The sequence below is a fragment of the Rhinoraja longicauda genome, chromosome 35, assembly GCF_053455715.1.
Source record: "Rhinoraja longicauda isolate Sanriku21f chromosome 35, sRhiLon1.1, whole genome shotgun sequence".
In the NCBI taxonomy this organism is placed as follows: domain Eukaryota; kingdom Metazoa; phylum Chordata; class Chondrichthyes; order Rajiformes; family Arhynchobatidae; genus Rhinoraja; species Rhinoraja longicauda.
In genome coordinates this window covers 3,905,791-3,931,601 of record NC_135987.1, presented here as the reverse complement: position 1 = coordinate 3,931,601, position 25,811 = coordinate 3,905,791, and the positions used below count along the sequence as shown (strand labels likewise).

The 25,811-nt window shown below is 50.9% G+C and overlaps 1 protein-coding gene across 1 annotated transcript in view; it reads left to right on the top strand.

Annotated features, from left to right (window-relative positions):
- Nucleotides 1-25,811, top strand: part of LOC144609937 (paired box protein Pax-2-like) — a 186,206-nt gene that overhangs the window by 144,628 nt on the left and 15,767 nt on the right. The window contains exons 5-6 of the mRNA XM_078428343.1: nt 2,125-2,251; nt 23,548-23,649. Of these exons, the coding sequence (XP_078284469.1) occupies nt 2,125-2,251; nt 23,548-23,649 (229 nt within the window). The remainder of the gene's footprint in view (nt 1-2,124; nt 2,252-23,547; nt 23,650-25,811) is intronic.

Genomic DNA, 25,811 nt, shown 5'->3' with positions numbered 1-25,811 from the left:
TAAATATTTTTTAAAAAATCTAATGAAGAATCTGTTAATCTCCACCTTAAAAATATCCATTGAAAATCTCCACAACCATCTGTGACAATGAATTCCATAGATTCACCGCCCTCGGACTAAAGACATTTATTTACCACCCTCTGTGTTAATAGACTTGCCCTGCAACATCTCCTTTAAACTTTGTCCCTCTCGCCTGAAATCTATGTCCTCCAGTCTTTGATATTTCCATTCTGGGATAAAGGTTCTGACTGTCTACCCAACTATGTCTCATAATGTTACATACTTCTACTCCCCTCGACCTCTGATGTTCCAGAGAAATCATGCCAAGTCTTTGCAACCTCTTCTCAGAGCTAATACGCTCTAATCCAGGAGGCATTCTGGTGAACCTCTTCTCTAAAGCCTCCACATCCTGTAATGGCGTGATCAGAACTGCACCCAATACTCCAAAAGTGGCCTTACCAACATTGTACGTACAGAGTTTAATTTTATATTGCTTCTCCCGTTATAACAAAGAGCATAGTGATGGTTTTGTGTGGAAAGATTGCTACCTTACGGTCAACTCATTAACTCATCAGGCACACTATACTTTTGAGGCCAAAGGATGTAGTTTGTAGTTTAGTTTAGTTTAGAGATACAGCGTGTAAGCAGGCCTAGCGGCCCACAGAGTTTGTATCGACCAGCGATCACCGTACTCCAGCACTGTCCTACACCCTCGGGATCATTTGCAATTTTTACCGAAGCCAATTAACTTACAACCCTGTGTGTCAGGGCACCCTGAAAAAAACTCATGGGGTCACGGGGAGAACGTACAAACTCCGTACAGACAGCACCCATAGTCAGGATGGAACCCGGGTCTTTGGAACTGTAAGGCAGCAACTCTACCGCTGCTCCACTGTGCTGCCCCAGTGGTATCCAAGGGCAGACGTGACAGGGAAAGGCATCCATGTCTTGATCAGGCCTTGATATTAGCACTAACAGAATACTTCTCCCCAATCCTATCAACAACTGCTCCGGTTTCCTCCCACACTCCAAAGACGTGCAGGTTTGTAGGTTAATTGGCTTGGGTAAAACTGCAATGGTCCCGAGCGTGTGTAGGATAGTGCTGATGTACCGAGATCGTTGGTCAGCAAGGACTTCTCAAGCCTGTACCATGTCCTTCTTTTGAAATGTCAGAGATGGGTCTGAAGGAAGGTCTCGATCAGAAACATCACCCATCCTTTGTCTCCAGAGAACCTGACCCGCTGAGTTACCACAAGTCGGGACTCTCCTTCGGACAAATGATTGATTGGCAGATACATGGGTGGCTGGGTGGCGCAGCGGTAGAGTTGCTGCCTCACAGCGCCGGAGACCCGGGTTCGATCCTGACTATGGGCGCTGTCTGTACGTTCTCCCCGTGACCTGCGTGGGCTTTCTCCAAGATCTTCGGTTTCCTCCCGCACTCCAAAGACGTACAGGTTTGTAGGTCAATATCATATCATCATATCATATCATATATATACAGCGCGGAAACAGGCCTTTTCGGCCCACCAAGTCCGCGCCGCCCAGCGATCCCCGCACATTAACACTATCCTACACCCACTAGGGACAATATTTTACATTTACCCAGCCAATTAACCTACAAACCTGTACGTCTTTGGAGTGTGGGAGGAAACCGAAGATCTTGGAGAAAACCCACGCAGGTCACGGGGAGAACGTACAAACTCCTTACAGTGCAGCACCCGTAGTCAGGATCGAACCTGAGTCTCCGGCGCTGCATTCGCTGTAAAGCAGCAACTCTACCGCTGCGCCACCATGCCGCCCTTGCGCCACCGTGCCGCCCTTAGGCTTGGTATAAAAATTGTCTCTCGTCTGTGTGCAGAGTAGGGTTGGTGTGCGGGGATCGCTGGTCGGTGCGGACACGGTGGGCCGAATGGCCTGTTTATCTAAACTAAACAAATAAATACTCATTTGCAATCAACCTTCTCTGGGGAGAGAAAGAACAAAGTGCTACGTTTTAATGTTGTGCAGCGTGGAGGAGGGCTGGGCGGATGTGGTGTTGTTAAGCCGGTTGCCTCGAATCCAAAAATGAAGTGCTGTCAATCTTCGCATCATTACACCTGCCTCTCTCTGCTGCATCTCTTCCAGGCTAATGAATATTCCCTCTCAGCCTTGGCCTCTGGATTAGAAGATGTTAAAAGCAGCTTATCAGCAGCTGCCACTCCCGACCTTGGCGCCAACGTTTCGGGACCCCAAAGTTACCCAGTTGTGACAGGTAAGGCGTCAATCTCACCTGTCTGTTTTCAGGGATATATATGGCAGTGAGCATGGAGGGCCGCTCAACATACTTACAGCCTGTCAATAGAGGAATATTTCACGATGCATCAGGAGATGTTTCTATTTTGTCTTTGGCCTCATGGCAAACAATGGTGGCGCAGCGGTAGAGTTGCTGCCTTACATCGCTGGAGACCCGGGTTCAATCCTGACTAAGGGTACTGTCTGTACGGAGTTTGTCGGTTCTCCCTGCGACCGCGTGGGTTTTCTCCGGGTGCTCCGTTTTTTTCCCACATTCCAAAGACGTGCAAGTTTGTAGTTTGATTGGCTTCTGCAAATTGTCCCGAATGTGAAGGATAGAACGAGTGCATGGGTGATCGTAGGTCGGTGCGGGCTCAGTCGGCCAAAGGCCTTGTTTCCACACTGTATCTCTAAACTAGGGTTGCCAACTGTCCCGTATTAGCCGGGACATCCCGTATGTTGGGCTAAATTGGTTTGTCCCGTACGGGACTGCCCTTGTCCTGTATTAGGCCCAGGGGCGCTGTGGGCCCGGACACTTTAGGCCCAGACACTGTAGGCCCAGAGGCCTGGGCGCTGCCTAATGGAGGTTGCATGGCAACCCGCCTCCCAGCCCGGGCGGCCACCATTGGTGGAACGGGAGCACGTGGCCACTGGCTGGGTGAGGTCACGTGGGGCGCGAGGCGTTGATGTCACCTTTTGTCCCTTATTTGGACGTGAGAAAGTTGGCAACCCTACTCTAAACTCTAAATTGGCAATACGTTAAAGAGATATGTGCAATTCTTTTGCATCAGTCTGAAATGTCACCTTTCCATGTTCTCCAGAGATGCTACCAGACCCGTTGAGTTACTCCAGCATTCTGTATCTATCTTTGGTATAAACCAGCACCTGCAGTTCCTTGGTATTACAGAAACTTTAATTCACTGATGTTATCAAAGGATGGATTTTGCCTAATTTGAGATGGCCACAAGTTTCCACAACATCCAAAATTCTATTGTGTATGAAGGAACTGCAGATGCTGGTTGACACCAAAGATAGACACAGAATGCTGGAGTAACTCAATGGGACAGTCCATGACCAGAGGCTCTAGCCTCAGGATAAAAGGATGTACCTTTAGAAAGGAGATCAGGTGGAATTTCTTTAGTCTGAGGGTGATGAACCTGTGGAATTCATTGCCACGAACGGATGTGAAGGCTAAGACAATCAAGGAGACCAAGGCGGTCATGGTGGCGCAGCGGTAGAGTTGCTGCCTTACAGCGAATGCAGGGCCGGAAACCCGGGTTCGATCCTGACTACGGGCGCTGTCTGTACGGTGTTTGTACGTTCTCCCCGTGACCTGCGTGGGTTTTCTCCGAGATCTTCGGTTTCCTCCCACACTCCAAAGACGTACAGGTATGTAGGTTAATTGGCTGGGCAAATGTAAAAAATTGTCCTTAGTGTGTGTGGGTGGTGTTAATGTGTGGGGATCGCTGGTCGGCGTGGACCCAGTAGGCCGAAGGGTTCTAAACTAAACTAAACTAAACTAAACTAAATAGCCCATTCATCCATCTATGCTTCATAATTTTATGTACTCTGTCAGGTCTCTTCATCAACGACATTCTCTTGATGTTCCAGAGAAAACATGCCAACCCTGCCCAACATAGTTGGGTGTGTACAAAGGAACTGAAGATGGTGGTTTACACCAAAGATAGACACAAAATGCTGGAGTGTCTCAGCGGGACAGAAGTTTCATGAACTAAATGAAACTAAACTATGGATACTTTTAAGGCAGAGATTGACAGATTCTTGATTCTTAGTAAGGGCGGCACGGTGACGCAGCGGTAGAGTTGCTGCCTTACAGCGAATGCAGCGCCGGAGACTCATGGTTCGATCCTGACTACGGGCGCCGTCTGTACGGAGTTTGTACGTTCTCCCCGTGACCTGCGTGGGTTTTCTCCGAGATCTTCGGTTTCCTCCCACACTCCAAAGACGTACAGGTGTGTAGGTTAATTGACTGGGTAAATTTAAAAATTGTTCCTAGTGGGTGTAGGATAGTGTTAGTGTGCGGGGATCGCTGGGCGGCGCGGACTCGGTGGGCCGAAGGGCCTGTTTCCGTGCTGTATTTCTAAAAAAATTAAAAAAGTAAGGGTGTCAGGGCTTATGGGGCGAAGGCAGGAGAATGGGGTTGAGAGGGATAGATAGATCAGCCATGATTGAATGGCGGAGTAGACTTGATGGGCCGAATGGCCCAATTCTGCTCCTGGAACATGTGAACATATGACCTCAGTGGATCAGGCAGCATCTCTGGAGGAGGTGACATTCCTGGTCGAGACCCTTCTTCAGCTCAACTGGTTAAGAAAAAGACCTGATCCATTGTATGGGAGGCCAACACGTTAATTGTTTTTATTTCAGCTGCTAATTATCTTGCAGTAGCTGGATGGATGGATGGGTCGATAGATAGCTGGATGAATGGTTTAATAGATCTATAATTGATTAGATTGATGACTAAATGGATGGAGGGAAGAATTGCTGGATGGATGTTGATGGATAATTGGCAAAATGAAGCAAGGAGATGAATAGTTGGGCTGACATGTAAAGGTGTGGGTGAGGTGGATGATTTCACAAGCACAATGTAGAGAAGGAGTAAATGAAGGAGATGTAGAGACTCTGTGCATCTACCTGATCTGATCCGCTCATGATTTTTTACACCTCTGTAAAAAGTGAGTGATGAATCTTTGGAATTTTCTGCCACAGAAGGTAGTTGAGGCCTGTTCATTGGCTATATTTAAGAGGGAGTTAGATGTGGCCCTTGTGGCTAAAGGGATCAGGGGGTATGGAGAGAAGGCAGGTACAGGTTACTGAGCTGGATGATCAGCCATGATCATATTGAATGGCGGTGCAGGCTCGAAGGGCCGAATGGCCTACTCCTGCACCTATTTTCTATGTTTCTATGTTTCTATGTAAGGTCACACCTTATCCTCCTGCGCTCTAAGGAATAGAGTCCTAGCCTGCTCAACCTCTCCTACAGCTTCAGTCTGAAGATGGGTTTCGACCCGAAATGTCACCCATTCCCTCTCTCCTAGATGCTGCCTGACCTGCTGAGTTACTCCAGCATTTTGTGATATCTAACTATAGCTCAGTCCCTTGAGTCCGGGCGACATCCAACTTGACAATAACAGGGCAGCACGGTGGCGCGGCGGTAGAGTTGCTGCCTCACAGCACCAGAGACCCCGGTTCGATCCTGACTATGGCTGTACGGTCTTTGTAAGTTCTCCTTGTGACCGCCTGGGTTTTCTCCGGGTGCTCCGGTTTCCTCCCACACTCCAAAGACGTTTTGGTTTGTGGGTTCATTGGTATCGGTAAAATAAAATTGTAGATTGTCCCTAGTTTGTGTAGGATGGTGTTGGTGTTCCAGTTGGCTTGGACTTGGTGGGCCGAGAGGGGTGTTTCTAAACAGTCTAAAGTCTAAAGTTAAGTCCAAACTGCCCAAGGCCGATCTATTTTTGTGCTGCATTATCAAAATGATCAAAATGTTGGATGAAAAGAAAGGTTTACGAAGGGTCTTCAGGGGAGAGAGCCGAAGACAATAGACAATAGACAATAGACAATAGACAATAGACAATAGACAATAGACAATAGACAATAGGCGCAGGAGGAGGCCATTCGGCCCTTCGAGCCAGCACCACCATTCAATGTGATCATGGCTGATCATTCTCAATCAGTACCCCATTCCTGCCTTCTCCCCATACCCCCTGACTCCGTGAGTGACCTTACATAGAAACATAGAAAATAGGTACAGGAGTAGGCCATTCGGCCCTTCGAGCCTGCACCGCCATTCAATATGATCATGGCTGATCTATCCTTAAGAGCTCTATCTAGCTCTCTCTTGAATGCATTCAGAGAATTGGCCTCCACTGCCTTCTGAGGCAGAGAATTCCACAGATTCACAACTCTGACTGAAAAAGTCTTTCCTCATCTCCGTTCTAAATGGCCTACCCCTTATTCTTAAACGGTGGCAGTTTAAGAGACGGCTCTGCACAGAGAGGGAAGCACAACTGGAGTTGCTTACCTTTAGTTTGGTTTTAGTTTAGAGATACAGCACGGAAACAGGCCCTTCGGCCCGCCGGGTCCATGCCAGTTCATTGGCTATATTTAAGAGGGAGTTAGATGTGGCCCTTGTGGCTAAAGGGATCAGGGGGTATGGAGAGAAGGCAGGTACGGAATACTGAGTTGGATGATCAGCCATGATCATATTGAATGGCGGTGCAGGCTCGAAGGGTCGAATGGCCTACTCCTGCACCTATTTTCTATGTTTCTATGTTTCTATGTGCCGACCAGCGATCACGGTACTGTCCTACACACACTGGGGACAATTTACAATCTTTACCGAAGCCGGTTAACCTACAAACCTGCACGTCTTTGGAGTGTGGGAGGAGAACTGGTGCACCCGGAGAAAACCCACGCAGGTCACGGGGAGAACGAATAAACTCCATACAGACGGTGCCCGTAGTTAGGATCGAACCCGGGTCTCTGGCGCTGTGAGGCAGCAACTCTACCGTTATGCCACTGTACTGCCCCATTCAGGTTAGGTGTGTTTAATGGCTCGTAATGGCTTTCTCCTCTTTGTCACGGGCGAGTCCCTCTCACGGATGCTGGCTAGATTTCGCCTTAGGCCTGCACAAGGAAGACGCCTGTCTACCTGGCTTTGTCTCAGCAATGAACCACAAAGGAGCAAGGAGTGAGCTGGCACTCAGGGGGTTAACTCAGCGGGTCAGACAATATCTCTGGACTAAAGGAATAGGTGGAAACATGGTAAGGATTCCTTTTAACACTTTAACTCCCCCTCCCATTCCTGGGCCTCCTCCATTGTCAGAGTGAGGCCCAGCGCAAATTGGAGGAACAGCACCTCATATTTCGCTTGGGTAGCTTACACCCCAGCGGTATGAACACTGACTTCTCCAACTTCATATAGCCCTTAATTTCCCTCTCTCTCCATCCCCTCCCCCTTCCCAGTTCTCCGCCCAGTTTTACTGTCTCCGACTACATTTTATCTCTGTACCGCGCACTCCCCTGACATCAGTCTGAAGTAGGGTTTCGACCCGAAACGTCACCCATTGCTTCTCTCCAGAGATGCTGCCTGTCCCGCTGAGTTACCCCAGCATTTTGTGTCCCTATCTTCCTTTCCATGGGTATTGAGTCTAGAAGCTGGGACACAAAATGCTGGAGTAAAATGCCGGAGTAAAATGCTGGAGGAGGGTCGGAACCCTTCTACTGACCCGAAACGTCCCCTATTCTTATCTCCAGAAATGCTGCCTGTCCCACTGAGTAACTCCAGCGTTTTGTGCCTATCATCGGTGTAAACTAGCATCTGCAGTTCCATCCTGCACACGAGGGGTTAATCTCCGTGATTGCTGGCTCTCAGTGTCGGGTTACTTTCAGAGCGTTTTATTAAAATTCACATAATTATACACGAGCCATCAGAAACAGTGACAGTAAATGCAGTCTATTTGAAGAAGAGATCTGATTAAACTTGCAAATAACAGGCTGTAGTGTGTGTGTCAAAGGAATTCCTTAGCTTATGATACATGGATTGATGATTTGACTAACAGGTTGGGCCAGAAGAGGAAAGAAAGGGCTATTTCTTTCCCTTGCCACAGAGGTCTTTCTCATTTATGTCTCCACTTTGTGTTTAGAATTGCACCAGTCTTCATTCCAATCTCACGTAAAGTGTCCAGTGACAGAAGAGCAAAGATCTTTTCCTTTTATCTTTCTGCCCTTTGTAGCTTCAGATGTTTAACTTCTTTTACATTTTCTCATTCACTTCACTTCCACCTTTGGTTACCTGAGATTGACTTTGAGTTTGAGTTTGAGTTTATTGTCAAGTAACATTCAAGAGAGAGCTAGATAGAGCTCTTAAGGATAGCGGAGTCAGGGGGTATGGGGAGAAGGCAGGAACGGGGTACTGGCACGGTAGCGCAGCGGTAGAGTTGCTGCTTTACAGCGAATGCAGCGCCGGAGACTCAGGTTCGATCCTGACTACGGGTGCTGCACTGTAAGGAGTTTGTACGTTCTCCCCGTGACCTGCGTGGGTTTTCTCCGAGATCTTCGGTTTCCTCCCACACTCCAAAGACGTACAGGTATGTAGGTTAATTGACTGGGTAAATGAAAAAATTGTCCCTAGTGGGTGTAGGATAGTGTTAATGTGTGGGGATCGCTGGGCGGCACGGACTTGGAGGGCCGAAAAGGCCTGTTTCCGGCTGTATATATATGATATGATATGATGATAATTGAGAATGATCAGCCATGATCACATTGAATGGCAGTGCTGACTCGAAGGGCTGAATGGCCTCCTCCTGCACCTATTGTCTATTGTCTATTGTTTCACAAAATGCTGGAGTAACTCAGCGGGTCAGGCAGCATCTCGGGAGAGAAGGAATGGGTGACGTTTCGGGTCGAGACCCTTCTTCAGACTGATGGGAATTCTGAAGAAGGGTCTCGACCCAAAACGTCACCCATTCTGTCTCTCAAGAGATGCTGCCTGACCCGCTGAGTTACTCCAGCATTTTGTGATACCTTCGATTTGTACCAGCACCTGCAGTTATTTCCCTACACGCGGTAGAGCGAAAAGCTTTTTGTTGCGTGCTAACCAGTCAGTGGCAAGCCAATGCATGATTACAATCGAGCCAACTACCGACTACTGACGCATGATAAAGGGTAGTTATTCACAAAATGCTGGAGTAACTCAGCAGGTCAGGCAGCATCTCAGGAGAGAAGGAATGGGTGAAGTTTCGGTTCGAGACCCTTCTGCAGACTGATGTCAGGGGGGCGGGACAAAGGAAGGATATAGGTGGAGACAGGAAGATAGAGGGAGATCTGGGAAGGAGGAGGGGAAGAGAGGGACAGAGGAACTAACGAAAGTTGGAGAAGTCAATGTTCATACCACTGGGCTGCAAGCTGCCCAGGCGAAATATGAGGTGCTGTTCCACCAATTTCCGGTGGGCCTCGCTATGGCACTGCAGGAGGCCCATAACAGAAAGGTCAGACTGGGAGAAGGGAGGGGGAGTTGAAATGCTCGGCCACCGGGAGATCAGGTGGGCCAATGCGGGCCGAGCGCAGGTGTTGAGCGAAGTGATCGCCAAGCCTGCGCTTGGTTTTGCCGATGTAAATAAGTTGACATCTGGAGCAGGGGATGAAGGGAATCACCTTTAGTGCGAGATAAAGTCTGATTGAAGATAGACCGAGGGTATCCAATGAGGCAGATGGTAAGTCCGGATCGGAGTGGCAGGGTGGAGCAATGGTGGAGTTGAATGAATGAACGAGTGAATAAGTTTATTGGCCAAGTATGTACACATACAAGGAATGTGTCTTGGTGCTCCGCTCGCAAGTAACAACACGAACATGCAGTAAACAATTAAGATAAGGCATAAAATAACAAAACATTAAGACATAACAACAACATTACAGTTTAAACATGTCAGTGAAATAAACCAGAGCACACAGTCCATAGTGCGCAGATAAAGGATAAAAGATACAACATTTAGAGTCATAGAAACATACAGCATGGAAACAGGCCCTTCGGCCCAACTTGCCCACACTGGCCAACAGTCCCATCTACACTAGTCCCACCTGCCTTTGTTTGGCCCATATCCCACCAAACCTGTCCTATCCATGTACCTGTCCAACTGTTTCTTAAAAATTGGGATAGTCCAAGCCTCAACTACCTCCTCTGGCAGTTTGCTCTGTAACCCCACCACCCTCTGTGTGAAAAGGTTACCCCCCAGATTCCTATTCACCTTAAACCTATATCCTCTGGTCCTCGATTCCCCTACTCTGGGCAAGAGACTCTGTGCGTCTACCCGATCTACTCCCCTCATGATTTTGTATACCTCTATAAGATCTCCCCTCATCCACCTTCCTTAGTGCAAGAAGGTGAAGGAATGCCAATATAAGTCAGGATGGTGTTGAAGGGGAGTTTACAGATGGTGGTAAATGAATGCACCTGTTACCCTGGTCACAAGTTCACGAGTTCACATTATAGGAGTAGAATAAGGCCATTCGGCCCATCGAATCCACTCCACCATTCAATCATGGCTGATCTCTGCCTCCTTATCCCATTTTCCTGCCTTCTCCCCATAACCCTTGACTCCCATTCCAATCAAGAATGTGTCTAAAAATGTCCATTGACTTGGCCTCCACAGCACTGAGCCAGTGAGTTCCACAGATTAACTGACTAAAGACGTTCCTCCTCACCTCCTTTCTAAAAGCGACCTGTAATTCTGGTCGATGACTCTCCCACCAGTGGAAACATCCTCTCCACATCCACTCTGTCTGTGCCTTTCATTATTGTGTAAGTTTGCATGAGGTCCCCCCTCAACCTTCTAAACTCCAGCGAGTACAGGCCCAAACGTTGTCAAACGCTCATCATGAGCTAACCCACTCATTCCTGGGATCATTCTTGTAAACCTCCTCTGAACCCTCTCCAGAGCCAGCACATCCTTCCTCAGATATGGGTCCTCCTTACTCACACAGTTCACATGTTGGAAGCTGCTTTTGGAGAAAACCTGAATGTTTTCTCTGTACATTTTGTATGTGGTTTTAGTTTAATTTAGAGATTCACCGCGGAAACAGGCCCTTTGGCCAATGGAGTCCACACCGACCAGTGATCCCCGCGTACTTACACTATCTTACACACACACACTAGGGACAATTTACATTGATTTATACCAAGCCAATTAACCTACAAACCTGTACGTCTTTGGAATGTGGGAGGAAACCGAAGATCTCGGAGAAAACCCACGCAGGTCACGGGGAGAACGTAGAAACTCTGTACAGACGGCGCCCGTAGTCGGGATCGAACCCGGGTGTCTGGCGCTGTAAGACAGTAGCTGTACCGCTGCGTCACCGTGTTACCCGAAGAGATGATGCAAAGTGCTGGAGGAGCTCAGCGGCTCAGGAGGAATTGAGAACCAGAGGACTTGGATTTAAGGTGAGGTTAGGGCAAGATTTGTAAGGCAGCAACTCTACCGCTGAGCCACGTTAATAGGAACCTGAGGTGTAACTTTTTTACTCAAAGCTTGGTGGGTGTATGGAATGAGCTGCCAGAGGAGGTGTTTGAGGCAGGGACTATCATAAGTTTCAAGAAACGTTTAGACAGGTTTATGGATAAGACATGTTTAGAGCGATACGAGACCAAGTGGACCTGTTGGGCCCAAACCTCCCTCCCTCCCCCTCCACCCTCCTCTCCCCCCCCCTCCCCCCTCCTCTCCCCCTCCCCTCCCCCTCCACCCTCCTCCCCTCCCTCCCCCATTTCCCCTCCCCCTCCCCTCTCCCCCCCTCCCTCCCTCCCCCTCCCCTCCCCTCTCCCCTCCCCACTCCTCCCCTCCCTCCCCCTCCCCCAGTCCCCCTTCTCCCTTCCCTCTCCCCCTCCCTCCCTCCCCCTTCCCTTCCCCCCTCCTCTCCCCTTCCCCTCCCACCTCTTCCCCCTTCCCCTCCCACCTCTTCCCCTTCCCCTCCCCCCTCCACCCCCTCCCCCCTCTGCCCCCCCTCCCCCTTCCCTCCCCTCCCCCTCCCTCCTCCCCTACTACCCCTTCCCTACCCTCCCCCTTCCCCTCCCCCCATTCCATCTCCCTCAACCCCTCGTGTCGCGCTACCGAGTGCCGTTTTGGCTGCAGTTCAGGAACAAACAAACAAACGAACGAGAGTTTTAGTATATAGATGGGCTAAATGCAGGAAGGTGGGACTAGTGTAGATGGGGCGTTGGTTGGTGTGGGCATGTTGGGCTGAAGGGCCTGTATGAGTCTATGACTGTGTGACTCGTGTTACCTGTAGGAGGGTGGCACTGTGGCGCAGTGGTAGAGTTGCTGCCTCACAGCGCCAGAGTCTCGGGTTCTATCCTGATTATGGGTGCTGCCTGTACGGAGTTTATACGTTCTCCCTGTGACCGCGTGGGTTTTCTCCGGGTGCTCCGGTTTCCTCCCACACTCCAAAGACGTGCGGGTTTGTAGGTTAATTGGCTTCTGTAAATTGTCACTCGTGTATTGAATAGATCTAATTTATGGGGGATTGCCGGTCGGCAGGGACTCTGTGGGCCGAAGGACCTGTTTCCACGACGTATCTCTAAAGTCTAAAGGATCTTTCCTCCAGCATAGACACATAAGGTTGGAGTAACTCAGCGGGACTGGCAGCATCTCTGGAGAGAAGGAATGCGTGACATTTCGGGTCAAGACCTTCTTCGTCTGAAGAAGGGTCTCGACCCGAAACGTCGCCCATTCCTTACCTCCAGAGATGCTGCCTGCCCCGCTGAGTTACTCCAACCTTATGTGTCTATCTTCGGTTTAAACCAGCATCTGCAGTTCCTTCTTACACCTTTCCTCCAGCACATTGCAATCAATCGATTGCTCTCTTCCCAAATGAAAGAGACAGTCAGTGTTCAGCGAAAATAGGAAAGTGCTGGAGGAACTCAACAGGTCAGGCAACATCGGTGTAGTCTGAAGAAGGGACGTGACCAGAGTTATCATCTGCCCATTCCTCCAGAAATACATTGAGTGACTCTGTGGCTTTGCATTTTGCTACAGATCTACAGTTTCCAGTGTCTCCAAAGATAGTATTGACTTTGGCTCAGTGGTGTTTGTGACCACAGATTATTTGAATGAATGAACACTTTACTGTCACATGTGACAGGCCACAGTGAAATTCTTTGCTTGGATACCAAGGTATACAAATAGTCGTCCATAAAGGGCGCCTTTGTTCTTCCCTACCCCCCCCCCTCCCCGCAGTCCCCCCACATCGGGTCCTCCTTTGTTCCCTCCCTCCCCCCACACCGGGTCCCCATTGTCCATTGTTCTCCCCCCGCCCCCACCCCTCCCTCCCTCCCGCCGATCCCCCCACGCCAGGTCCTCCCTTGTTCCTTCCCCCGGCAGCGGCGCCCTCACTTCCACGCCATCCGTCCTCGTCCGTCGGTCGGCGCCGTCATTGACCGCCCACGCCGACCTCCCCACTATCGCCTCCGGGCCCTCCCCGCACGCCTCCGTGGTCGCCGATCCAGACCCCAGCCGCGGGCCCCGTAGACCCAGATAGACACAAAATGCCGGAGTAACTCAGCGGGACAGGCAGCATCTCGGGAGAGAAGGAATGGGCGACATTCGGGTTGTGAACAAGAACTTCTTCAGTCAGACCTCTTCGGTCTGAAGAAAGGTCTCGACCCGAAACATCATCCACTCCTTCTCTCCAGAGACGCTACCTGTCCCGCTGAGTTACTCCAGCATTTTGTGTCCGTCTCAAGCTTTATGGTTGGTAATATTTCCCTCGTGCTTGAGTGCTTATGGCTCCAATGCTTGTGGCACAGATGGCATCAGGGACTCCAACTTGGCAGTGACCCATGGTGCTCGTGAATGAACACTGGACTCTGTAACACAGGGACCCAGTCAACGACAACCAGCGATGCTTATGACAGACTCAGCTGCCTAACGGTGCACCAATGCCAACCTGCACTGACCTAGTGAATAGTGAAGGGCTTGGATAGAGTGGATGTGGAGAGGGTGTTTCCACTAGTGGGAGAGTCTAGGACCAGAGGCCACAGCCTCAGAATTAAAGGACGTTCCTTTAGGAAGGAAATGAGGAGAGATTTCTTGTCAGAGGGTGGTGAATCTGTGGAATTCTTTGCCACAGAAGGCTGTGGAGGTCAAGTCAATGGATATTTTTAAGGCAGAGATGGATAGGTTGTTGATTAGTACGGGTGTCAGGGGTTACGGGGAGAAGGCAGGAGAGTGGGGTTGAGAGGGAGAGATAGATCAGCCATGATTGAATGGCGGAGTAGTCTTGATGGGCCGATTGGCCTAATTCTGCTCCTATCACTTATGAACTTATGAAACTCTGACCTGGACAACGTGATGGAGTTGCTCAGTAGGTCTTGAGAGCATGAATGGGCTACGTTTTGAGTCGTGACCCTGCTTTGGACGCCTGCCCGAAACGTTGCCTATCCATGTTCTCCAGAGATTCTGCCTGACCTACTGAGTTACTCCAGCACTTTGTGTCTTTTTTCCCCCCCGTAAACGGCATCTGCAGTTCCTTGTACCCGAATGGCTCTCATGACGTGTCACTGTGTTTCAGAGCTGGTTCTATTTAGAACGGAGATGAGGAAAAACTTTTTCAGTCAGAGAGTTGTGAATCTGTTGAATTCTCTGCCTCAGAAGGCAGTGGAGGCCAATTCTCTGAATGCATTCAAGAGAGAGCTAGATAGAGCTCTTAAGGATAGCGGAGTCAGGGGGTATGGGGAGAAGGCAGGAACGGTTTGAGAGTGATCAGCCATGATCACATTGGATGGCGGTGCTGGCTCGAAGAGCCGAATGGCCTCCTCCTGCACCTATTGTCTATTGTCTATTGTCTATTGTCTATTGTCTATTGTCTATTGTCTATTGTCTATTGTCTAATGCTAATCGTGCATTCATTTGTTCTATACCTCTCCTTTCCTTCTGACTCTCAGTCTGAAGAAGGGTCAAAACACCACCTATTCCTTTCCACCAGAGATGCTGCCTGACCCGCTCAGTTGCTCCAGCTTTTTGTGTCCATCTAAAGTTTCGTTTAGTTTGCTTTTAGAGATACTGCGCGGAAACAGGCCCTTCGGCCCGTCGAGCCCGTGCTGACCAGTGATCCCCGCACACTAAACCAGGCCCCCTTCATCGACTCCTTTAAGTCCAGGCTCAAAACCTATTTCTACTCTAGCGTTTGAGACCTTCTGAGGGGGCGCTGTGAACTGTTTATGTATGTGCTGTTATGTTTGTGTGCCATTGTATGTTCGTTTCTTAGTACCTGAACTGATGTACAGCACTTTGGTCAACGTGGGTTGTTTTTAAATGTGCTATACAAATAAAATTGACTTGACTTGACTGGACTCTAGCACTATCCTGCACACCAGGGCCAATTTACAATTTACAATTTTTTCCAAAGCCTATTAACCTGCAAGCCTGCACGTCTTTGGAGTGTGGGTGGTAACCGGAGCGCCCAGGGGAAACCCACGCGGTCACGGGGAAAACGTACAAACTCCGAACAGACAGCACCCGTAGTCAGGATGGAGCTCGGGTCCCTCCGGCGCTGTGAGGCGGCAACTCTACCGCTGCGCCACCGTGGTTATTGATTGTGTGGGTTTTGCATTGCGGGGGTCTGCAAGATCTTTACAAAATGAATGACTCATGAACCGTTTATTATTGTTGCTCCGAAGGGCCAGAACTCTTGAATTTGCAGCATAATTGGCATTTTGATGTGCTCTGCATGAGCTCAATGCAGCGTGTATAAAACGGTGAAACAATTTTCAATATGTGTTCAGCAGGGAAGCCTAGCTTTTGTTTTCTGACAACATTGCTGGGCTGAAACAATTAGGCTGTCTCAATGTTCGTCAGCGGGTACTCTCGGCACAACTAAACAAGCGTACATGGGAGAACATAATATGTTAATGCAATATTAAATCGTAAGGAGGGCGAATTTTAGATTTGCACTAGAACAAGTGGACCCGTTGGGCCCAAACCTCTCCTGCATTGGTGCAGCACCCTCTCCTCCCCCTCCACTCTCCTCCCTTCCCCCTCTCCCCCCCTCCTCCCCTTCCCTCCCCCCTCCCACTCTCCCTCCTTCCTCCCCCCTCTTCCACTCCCCACCCCCTCCCCTCATTCCCCCTCCCTTTCCCTCACCCCTTCCCCTCCCCCCCACTCCATCCCCCTCAACCCCCCTCATCATCCCTCTTTCCCCTCTCCCTCACCCCTTCCCCTCGCCCCCACTCCATCCTCCTCAACCCCCCTCATCATCCCCCCTCCCCCTCTCCCCCTCCTCCCCCTCCCCCTCTCTCCACACCCCTCCCCCTCGCCTCCTTCCCCCTCCCCTCCCACTCCATCCCCCTCAACTCCCCTCATCATCCCTCCTCCTCCTCCCCCTCCCTCCCACCTCCCCTCTCTCCACACCCCTCCCCCTCGCCTCCTTCCCCCTCCCTTCCCCTCACCCCTTCCGCTCCCCCCTCCCCTCCTTCCCCCTCCCTTTCCCTCGCCCCTTCCCCTCCCCCACACTCCATCCCCCTCAACCCCCCTCATCATCCCTCCTCCCCCTCCCTCCCTCCCCCCCTCTCCCTCCCCCCCTCCCCCTAGGAGATAGATTTCAACTTTAAAATGTGAATAACTTAAAAAATATAACACCGATTTCAATGAAACTGCTTCCATTGGCACCAAATGGACGACGGTGAGTAAGGTGGGCCTACAATTGTCGTGCTATCGTGTACCGTTTTGGCTGTAGTTCAGGAACAAACAAACGAGAGGTTTTGTATATAGATTAAGGGGACCTAGGTGCAGTGTTTAAATGATCAGCTGCAGTTCAGATGATTCAATTGAAAGGGGGGAGGTGGTGGAATACTTGTTTATAGAACATAGAACATGGAAAAATCCAGCACGGGTTCATGTTTTTTAGTTCCAGGAGCAGAATTAGGCCATTCGGCCCATCAAGTCCACTCCGCCATTCAATCATGGCTGATCTATCTCTCCCTCCCAACCCCATTCTCCTGCCTTCTCCCCGTAACCCAAGATTATCAAGAACTATTATTAAAAATCAAGAATCTGTCAATCCCTGCTTTAAAAATATCATGTTAATGGCTTCATAAGTGATAGGAGCAGAATTAGGTCATTCGGCCCATCGAGTCCACTCTGCCATTCAATAATGGCTGATCTATCTCTCCCTCCCAACCCCATTCTCCTGCCTTCTCCCCATAACCCCTGACACCCATTACTAAGCAAGGGCACGGAAACAGGCCCTTCGGCCCACCGAATCCACACCGATTAGCGATCCCCACACACTAACACTACCCTACACACACTAGGGACAATTTACATTTATACCAAGCCAATTTGCCTACATACTTGCACGTCTTTGGAGTGTGGGAGGAAACCGAAGATCTCGGAGAAAACCCACGCAGGTCACGGGGAGAACGTACAAACTCCGTACAGACGGCGCCCGTAGTCGGGATGGAACCCGGGTCTCCGGCGCTGTGAGGCAGCAACTCTACCGTTGCACCTCTGTGCCACAGTTGTGGTGCATACATTTAAAATCAGGTTTGCTGTAAAACCAAGTACATTTGGTAGCTTTCAGTCAAATCGGGGTTTGTGAGCTGGAATGTTAATAGCTACACAGTGTCCTCCTAACCTGACACTGATAGATCAGACCTAGCTGCCAAGTAACACATGGAGAGCAGTTATTACATTATTGTGAAGCCAAGATAACATCCCATTGTATACTTTAGACTTTAGACTTTCTTGATACAGCTTGGAAACAGTCCCACCAAGTCCGTGCCAACCCATACACGAGTTCTATCCCACACACTGGAGACAATTTTGCCGAAGCCATTTAACCCACAAACCCGCACGGCGTTGAAGTGTGGAAAGAAACCGGAGCACCCGGAGAAAACCCACGAGGTCATGGGGAGAAGGAACAAACTCCGTACAGACAGCACTTGTAGTCAGGATGGAACCAGGGTTTCCAGAGCAACTTTAATGCTGCACCACCCTTGTGTAGAGCCTGGTATCTGAACAGAGCAAAAAGAATTCGAAGAGTTTGATTGTTTGCGACAACAGGAATATTGTGCTCTGATGTTACAATGCTTGAGCCCAGCCCAGCGCTCAATAGTTCAATGGTTCATGAAGGCTTGTCGCTCGGCGTAACCGGGAGAGAGTTGGAGATGACGGGCGCGAGGGGCAAGGGGCCGGTGGGAGGGTGAACCAGGGGCAATGCCTCCAGCCCCTTCAAGGCCGGTTGCAGGAAGTGCCCACGGGTCGAGGAGGTGGCCGGGCGAGGAGAGGAGAGGGATGTCAGTTTTAGATGTTTTTAGATTTAGAGATACAGCGCGAAAACAGGCCCTTCGGCCCACCGAGTCCGTGCCGCCCAGCGATCCCCGCACATTAACACTATCCTACACACACTAGGAACATTTTTTACATATTACCCAGTCAATTAACCTACAAACCTGTACGTCTTTGGAGTGTGGGAGGAAACCAAAGATCTCGGAGAAAACCCACGCAGGTCACGGGGAGAACGTACAAACTCCGTACAGACGACGCCTGTAGTCAGGATCGAACCCTACCGCTGCGCCACCGTGCCGCCCTGTTCACGGGAACTGCTCCGGAACGTCGAGGCTGCGGGCAGGCCGGACCTTGGACGCTGAATAATGGCGCCAAAAACGGCAGCACCAGCAAGTGCAATATGTGCAAAAAGAATTTCACTGTACATTTAGTTGTATACTAGACCAAGTGGACCCGTTGGACCCAAACCTCTCCCGCATTGGTGCAGCACCCTCTCCTCCCCCCCTTCCCCTTCCCCATACCCTTCCCTCCCCCCTTCCCCTTCCCTCCCTCCTCCCCTTCCCCCTCCTTCCCCCCTCCTCTCTCCCCCCCTTCCCCCTCTCCTCCCCCCTCCCGCCTCCTCTTTCCCTCCCCCTCCCTCTTCCCCCCCACTCCATCCCTCTCATCCCCTCTTATCCTCCCTCCTCCCCCCTCCCTCCCCGCCCCTCCCTCCACCCCCTCCCTGCACCCCCCTTCCTCCCTTACTAGGAGATAGATTTAAACTTTAAAATGTGAATAGCTTAAAAAATATAACACCGATTTCAATGAAACCTCTTCCATTAGCACCAAAGGTGCGACGGAGAGTAAGGTGGGCCACAATTGGCACGCTATCGTGTACCGATTTGGCTGTAGTTCAGGAACAAACAAACAAACAAACAAACAAACGAGAGATTTAGTATATAGATGTGTGGGAAACTCCATCCACCATGGAGAAGCTAATGGGCATGTCATGGTGGGCCTCATAGTGTGGCCTCCTAACATTAGTGGAGATTAAAGTGGAGACAGTGGATTAAACTAAAATAACCGGGAGGTGACAGAGAACCATCTTTGGTTTCAGTAAAAAACAAACTTGTAAACACGGATACCACTGAAGCTTTTAAGATTAAAGCCAGTGGTTTAAATCGAAGGTAGACACAAAATGCTGGAGTAACTCGACGGGTCAGGCAGCATCTCAGGAGAGAAGGAATGGGTGACGTTTCGGGTCGGGACCCTTCTTCAGATTGAGAGTCAGGGGAGGGGGCGGGACAATTAACCTAGTGAACCTACGCTGCACTCCCTCAATAGCAAGAATGTCCTTCCTCAAATTTGGAGACCAAAACTGCACACAGTCTACCTTTGTGAGTCTACCTTTGTGTGATTTTAGATTTTTAGATTTAGAGATACAGCGCAGAAACAGGCCCTTCGCCCCACCGAGTCCGCGCCGCCCAGCGATTCCCGCTCATTAACACTATCCTACACACACTAGGGACAATTTTTACATTTACCCAGTCAATTAACCTACATACCTGCACGTCTTTGGAGTGTGGGAGGAAACCGAAGATCTCGGAGAAAACCCATGCGGGTCACGGGGAGAACGTACAAACTCCGTACAGATGGCGCCTGTAGTCAGGATGGAACCTGAGTCTCCGGCGCTGCATTCGCTGTAAGGCAGCAACTCTACCGCTGCGCCACCGTGCCGTGTGTCTACCTCTGTGAGATCCTGTGTTGGGGAATGAGAGGGAGAGAGAACCCACCCACCTCTGTTACCTGGTGTTACCAGACAGGGTCAAAGGGTAGGGTTGGCTTGGGATTGGCAGCTAAAAGGCACAGGAGGATGATGCCTGAACCCAACGACCGTGGTGAATAGACAAGGGTTTCTGCAGTAAGCCTCTGGTCACCGACGCAGACTGTTGTCCGTTTTCCGTTTTGGTCTCTTTGGGAACTTTGCACCCAATGCAGACGCACCTAGTTTTCCATCTGCACTGGCCCCACTGCTTACCTCCGCTCTGCCACACTTGCCAGTGTAACACAAGTGGCTGCACTTTAGGCACGGCAGACTGAGGAAAGCTGGGCGTGCACAAAGAAGGTCACAGTGGAATTCTCTGCTTGCATACCCAGGTCAGGGAGAGAACGTACAAACTTTGTACGGACAGCACCCGTAGTCAGGATCGAACCGGGATCTCAGGCGCTGTGAGGCAGCAACTCTACCGCTGCACCACCGTGTTGCCCTTTGCTATGCCTTCGAAACATGTCCTGCAAAACACACGTGTGTGTGTGTGTGTGTGTGTGTGTGTGTGTGTGTGTGCGCATGTGTGTATGTACATGAGTGTGTGTGTGACTGTGAGTGTGAGGGTGTGTGAGTGTGTGTGAGTGTGTGTGTGTGTGAGGGTGTGTGAGTGTGTGTGAGTGTGTGTGTGTGTGTGTGTGTGTGTGACTGTGAGTGTGAGTGTGTGTGTGTGTATGTGTGAGTGTGTGTGTGTGTGTACGTGTATGTGTGTGTGTGTGTGTGAGTGTGTGTGAGTGTGTGTGTGTGTGTATGTGTGAGTGTGTGTGTGTGTGTGTACGTGTGTGTGTGTGTGTGACTGTGAGTGTGAGTGTGGGTGTGCGTGTACGTGTATGTGTGTGTGTATGTGTGTGTGTGTGTGTGTGACTGTGAGTGTGAGTGTGTATGTGTGTGTGTGTGTGTGTGTGTGCACGTGTGTGTGTGCCAGGTATGTGTTTGTGTGCATGCATGCTCCTGATTGATGTAGGTGTGTGTGTGTGTGTGTGTGCATGTGTGCCCACACATGTGTGTTTGTGTGCGTTCGTCCTCCTGATTGATGTAGGTGCCTGTGTGTGTGTGTGCACTGCAGGTGAGTGTACACACTTACATGTGTGTGATCATGTGTGCCCACATATCTGTACATGTGAATCTGTACCTCCATGCATGTGTATGGGTCTGTGCACGTGTGTGTATGCATGTGGGGATACATATGTGGGCGGCACGGTGGCGCAGCGGTAGAGTTGCTGCCTTACAGCGAATGCAGCGCCGGAGACTCAGGTTCGATCCTGACTACGGGCGCCGTCTGTACAGAGTTTGTACGTTCTCCCCGTGACCTGCGTGGGTTTTCTCCGAGATCTTCGGTTTCCTCCCACACTCCAAAGACGTACAGGTATGTAGGTTAATTGGCTGGGCAAATGTAAAAATTGTCCATAGTGGGTGTAGGATAGTGTTAATGTGCGGGGATCGCTGGGCGGCACGGACCCGGTGGGCCGAAGGGCCTGTTTCTGCGCTGTATCTCTAAATCTAAAAAAAAATCTAAAATCTACATGTTGCTCGATAAGTTACCTGTGGATGAAAAGACGTTTCACTCTGGCTGTGGCTCTGAATATGACCTCCTAAGTGTTTTATGAAGTGCGTAAGGTAGTAAAGTAATTGCAATTTATTAATCAGCAGTCCAATTACTGGCCAGCTAATCATATTTCCTCCTGGTATCTTAATTGTTTCTTCTACTGTACTGTGTAATAGATTACAGAGACTCAGTCTACTGTCAGGGTCAGTGTGCTAAGGAACAGGACTGGGGTTAGAGTGCTGACAGATTATATCAACATAGCAAGCCGAGACAGACACAAAATGCTGGGGTAACTCAGCGGGAAAGGCAGCATCTCTGGGTGGAAGGAACGGGTGACGTTTCAGGTCGAGACGCAACAAAACGTCACCCATTCCTTCTCTCCAGAGACGCTGCCTGTCCCGCTGAGTTACTCCAGCATTTTGTGTCTATCCTCGGTGTAAACCAGCATCTGCAGTTCCTTCCTGCACATAGCAAACAGAGACACACACGTCTACATAGTACATAGAACAGTTCAGCACAGGAGTAGACCTTTCGGCCCACAATGTTTCACCCAGAGAGTTGTGAATCTGTGGAATTCTCTGCCACAGAAGGCAGTGGAGGCCAATTCACTGGATGTTTTCAAGAGAGAGTTAGACATAGCTCTTAGGGCTAACGGAATCAAAGGATATGGGAGAAGGCAGGAACAGGGTACTGGATTTGGATGATCAACCATGATCATATTGAATGGCGGTGCTGGCTTGAAGGGCCGAATGGCCTACTCCTGCACCTATTTTCTATGTTTCTATGTTTCTATATCTGTTCCGAACATGATACCAAGTTAAACTAATCTCCTCTGCCTGTCTGAAGAAGGGTCTCGACCCGAAACGTCACCCATTCCTTCTCTCCAGAGATGCTGCCTGACCCGCTGAGTTACTCCAGCATTTTGTGATATCCTCTGCCTCACGTGGTCCGTATCCCTCCATTCTCTGCATATCCATCTGCCTATCTAAAAGCCTCTTCAATGTTATTATTGTAACTGCCTCCAACACAACCCCAGCAGTGGGTTCCAAGTAGGGTTGCCAACTATCTCACTCCCAAATACGGGACAAGGTGATGCCACCGCCCTGCGCCCCACATGACCTCACCCCGCCAGTGGCCACATGATCCCGCTCCACCAATGGCGGCCGCCCGGGACGGGAGGCGGGTTGCTATGTAACCTCCGTTAGGCGCCGCCCAGGCCTCCGGACCTAGACTGTCCAGAACTAAAATGTCGGAAACCTAAAGTGTCGGGAGCTAAACTGTCGGGACCTAAAGTATCGGGACCTACAGTGTCCGGGCCTACAGTGTAGGGGCCTACAGTGTCCGGGCCTACAGCGTCCGGGCCTGCAGCGTCCGTGCCTACAGTGTAGGGGCCTACAGTGTCCGGGCCTACAGCGTCCGGGCCTACATTGTTGGGACTTACAGTGTCCGGGCCTACAGCGTCTGGGCCTACAGTGTCGGGGCCTACAGCGTCCGGGCCCTACAGTGTCCCCTGGGCCTAATACGGGAAAACGGAGGTTCCATAGGGGACAAACCAATTTAGCCCAAAATACGGGATGTCCCGGCTAATACGGGACAGTTGGCAACCCTAGTTTTAAGCAGCCACCACTCTCTGCAAAATCTTTCCCCGCACATCTCACTTGATCCTTCCCCCTCTCACCTTAAAGCTATGGCCTCTAGTCTTTGACATTTTCACCTGAGGAAATCTCTTCCGTTTTGAGTTGAGTTGAGTTTAGTTTATTGTCACGTGAACTGAGGTACAGTGAAAAGCTTTTGTTGCGTTTTAACCAGTCACTGGAAAGACAATACTGAAAAGGGCGGCACGGTGGCGCAGCGGTAGAGTTGCTGTCTCACAGCACCAGAGTCCCGGGTTCGATCCTGACCACGGGTGCTGTCTGTACGGAGTTTGTGCGTTCTCCCCGTGAACTGCGTGAATTTTCTCTGGGTGCTCCGGTTTCCTCGCACATTCTAAAAATGTGCGAGTTTGTAGGGAATGGGTGGCGTTTCGGGTCGAGACCCTTCTTCATACTGAAAGTCTATAGTCTGTACTGTAAAAGCCTGAAACCTGAGGTATACAGTCTAAAGTGTAAGGTGTGTTTGTCTTGCAGGCCGAGACATGGCGAGTACAACTCTACCTGGCTACCCTCCGCATGTCCCCCCGACTGGTCAGGGAAGCTACTCCACCTCTACACTGGCCGGCATGGTACCAGGTAACCTCAGGCTCATTGACGTACCTACAGCGCAGAGGGCACCAGGCGGTCAAACCATCTTCCTTCCCCTGGGTCGGTGTCATGGCTCAGAGCGCGATGTAGTTGGTTGTTGTGTCTGGGGCTGGTGGTGGGACTGGTTGAGGACAGCATCAGAGTACACGGGGGGGGAGGGGGGAGGGGGGGATTGTAGACATGCTAGCTGGTGTAATGTTTGTTCTCAACGGTGGAACAGGCGGAGGATGACTTCAGTGGAGTGTCACAATGGCTGGGATAGCGAATGAAGGCTGCAGCAGAAGGGGCCGAATAGCCTACTCCTGCACCTATTTTCTATGTTTCTATGTTTCTATATCTGTTCCGAACATGATACCAAGTTAAACTAATCCCCTCTGCCAGTCTGAAGAAGGGTCTCGACCCGAAACGTCACCCATTCCTTCTCTCCAGAGATGCTGCCTGACCCGCTGAGTTACTCCAGCATTTTGTGATATCCTCTGCCTCACGTGGTCCGTACCCCTCCATTCTCTGCATATCCATCTGCCTATCTAAAAGCCTCTTCAATGTTATTATTGTAACTGCCTCCAACACAACCCCAGCAGTGGGTTCCAAGTAGGGTTGCCAACTGTCTCACTCCCAAATACGGGACAAGGTGATGTCACCGCCCTGCGCCCCACGTGACCTCACCCCGCCAGTGGCCATGTGCTCCCGCTCCACCAATGGCGGCCGCCCGGGCCGGGAGGCGGGTTGCTACACAACCTCCGTTAGGCGGCGCCCAGGCCTCCAGACCTAGACTGTCCAGAGCTAAAATGTCGGAAACCTAGAGAGTCGGGAGCTAAACTGTCGGGGCCTACAGTGTCCGGGCCTACAGTGTCCGGGCCTACAGTGTCCGGGCCTACAGTGTCCGGGCCTACAGTGTCCGGGCCTACAGTGTCCGGGCCTACAGTGTCCGGGCCTACAGCGTCCGAGCCTACAGCGTCCGGGCCTACAGCGTCCGGGCCTGTAGTGCCCGGGCCTACAGTGTCCGGGCCTACAGTGTCCGGGCCTACAGTGTCGGGACCTACAGTGTCCGGGCCTAATTGTCCGGGCCTACAGTGTCGGGACCTACAGTGTCCGGGCCTACAGTGTCCGGGCCTACAGTGTCCGGGCCTGCAGTGTCCGGGCCTACAGTGTCCAGGCCTACAGTGTCCGGGCCTACAGTGTCGGGACCTACATTGTCCGAGCCTACAGCGTCCAGGCCTACAGCGTCCAGGCCTACAGTGTCCGGGCCTACAGTGTCAGGACCTACAGTGTCCGTGCCTACAGTGTCATTACCTACAGTGTCCGGGCCTACAGCGTCCGGGCCTACAGTGTCAGGACCTACAGTGTCCGGGCCTACAGTGTCCGGGCCTACAGTGTCCGGGCCTACAGTGTCCGGGCCTACAGTGTCCGGGCCTACAGTGTCCGGGCCTACAGTGTCCGGGCCTACAGTGTCCGGGCCTACAGTGTCCCGACCTACAGTGTCCGGGCCTACAGTGTCCGGGCCTACAATGCCCGGGCCTACAGTGTCCGGGCCTACAGTGTCCGGGCCTACAGCCCCAGTTGTCTTGGACTCCATGCCACTGGATCCCGACCCAGATCTGTCAAGGACCGTGTGGTGGCTGTCTGTGCACCAGTCTCCCCACATTACACAAAGTCACGCACAGGCGTCCGACCCTATGGAGAGGACAGTCAAACTCGCTTCCAGTGACCGCCGATGATGATGATGTTTGCCTAGTGTGAGCTGTGATCTCACAATGCCAGAAACCAGGGTTCAATCCTTTAGCTTTGTTTAGTTTAGTTCAGAGATACAGCGTGGAAACAGTCCCCTCGACCCACCAAGTCTGCGCCGACCAGCGATCCCCGCACACTAACGCTATCCTACACACACTAGGGACAATTTACTATTTTGCCAAAGCCAGTTAACCTCCAAACCTGTACGCCTTTGGAGAGAAGGGGGGAACCGGGGCACCTGGAGAAAACCCATGTGGTCGCAGGGTGAACGTACCAACTCTGTACAGACAGCACCCGTAGTCGGGATCGAACCTGGGTGGGACTAGTGTAGATGGGGCATGTTGGCCGGTGTGGGCAAGTTGGGCCGCTGGACCTGTTTGCACGTTGTATGACTATATAACTCCATGTAACAACCTCTC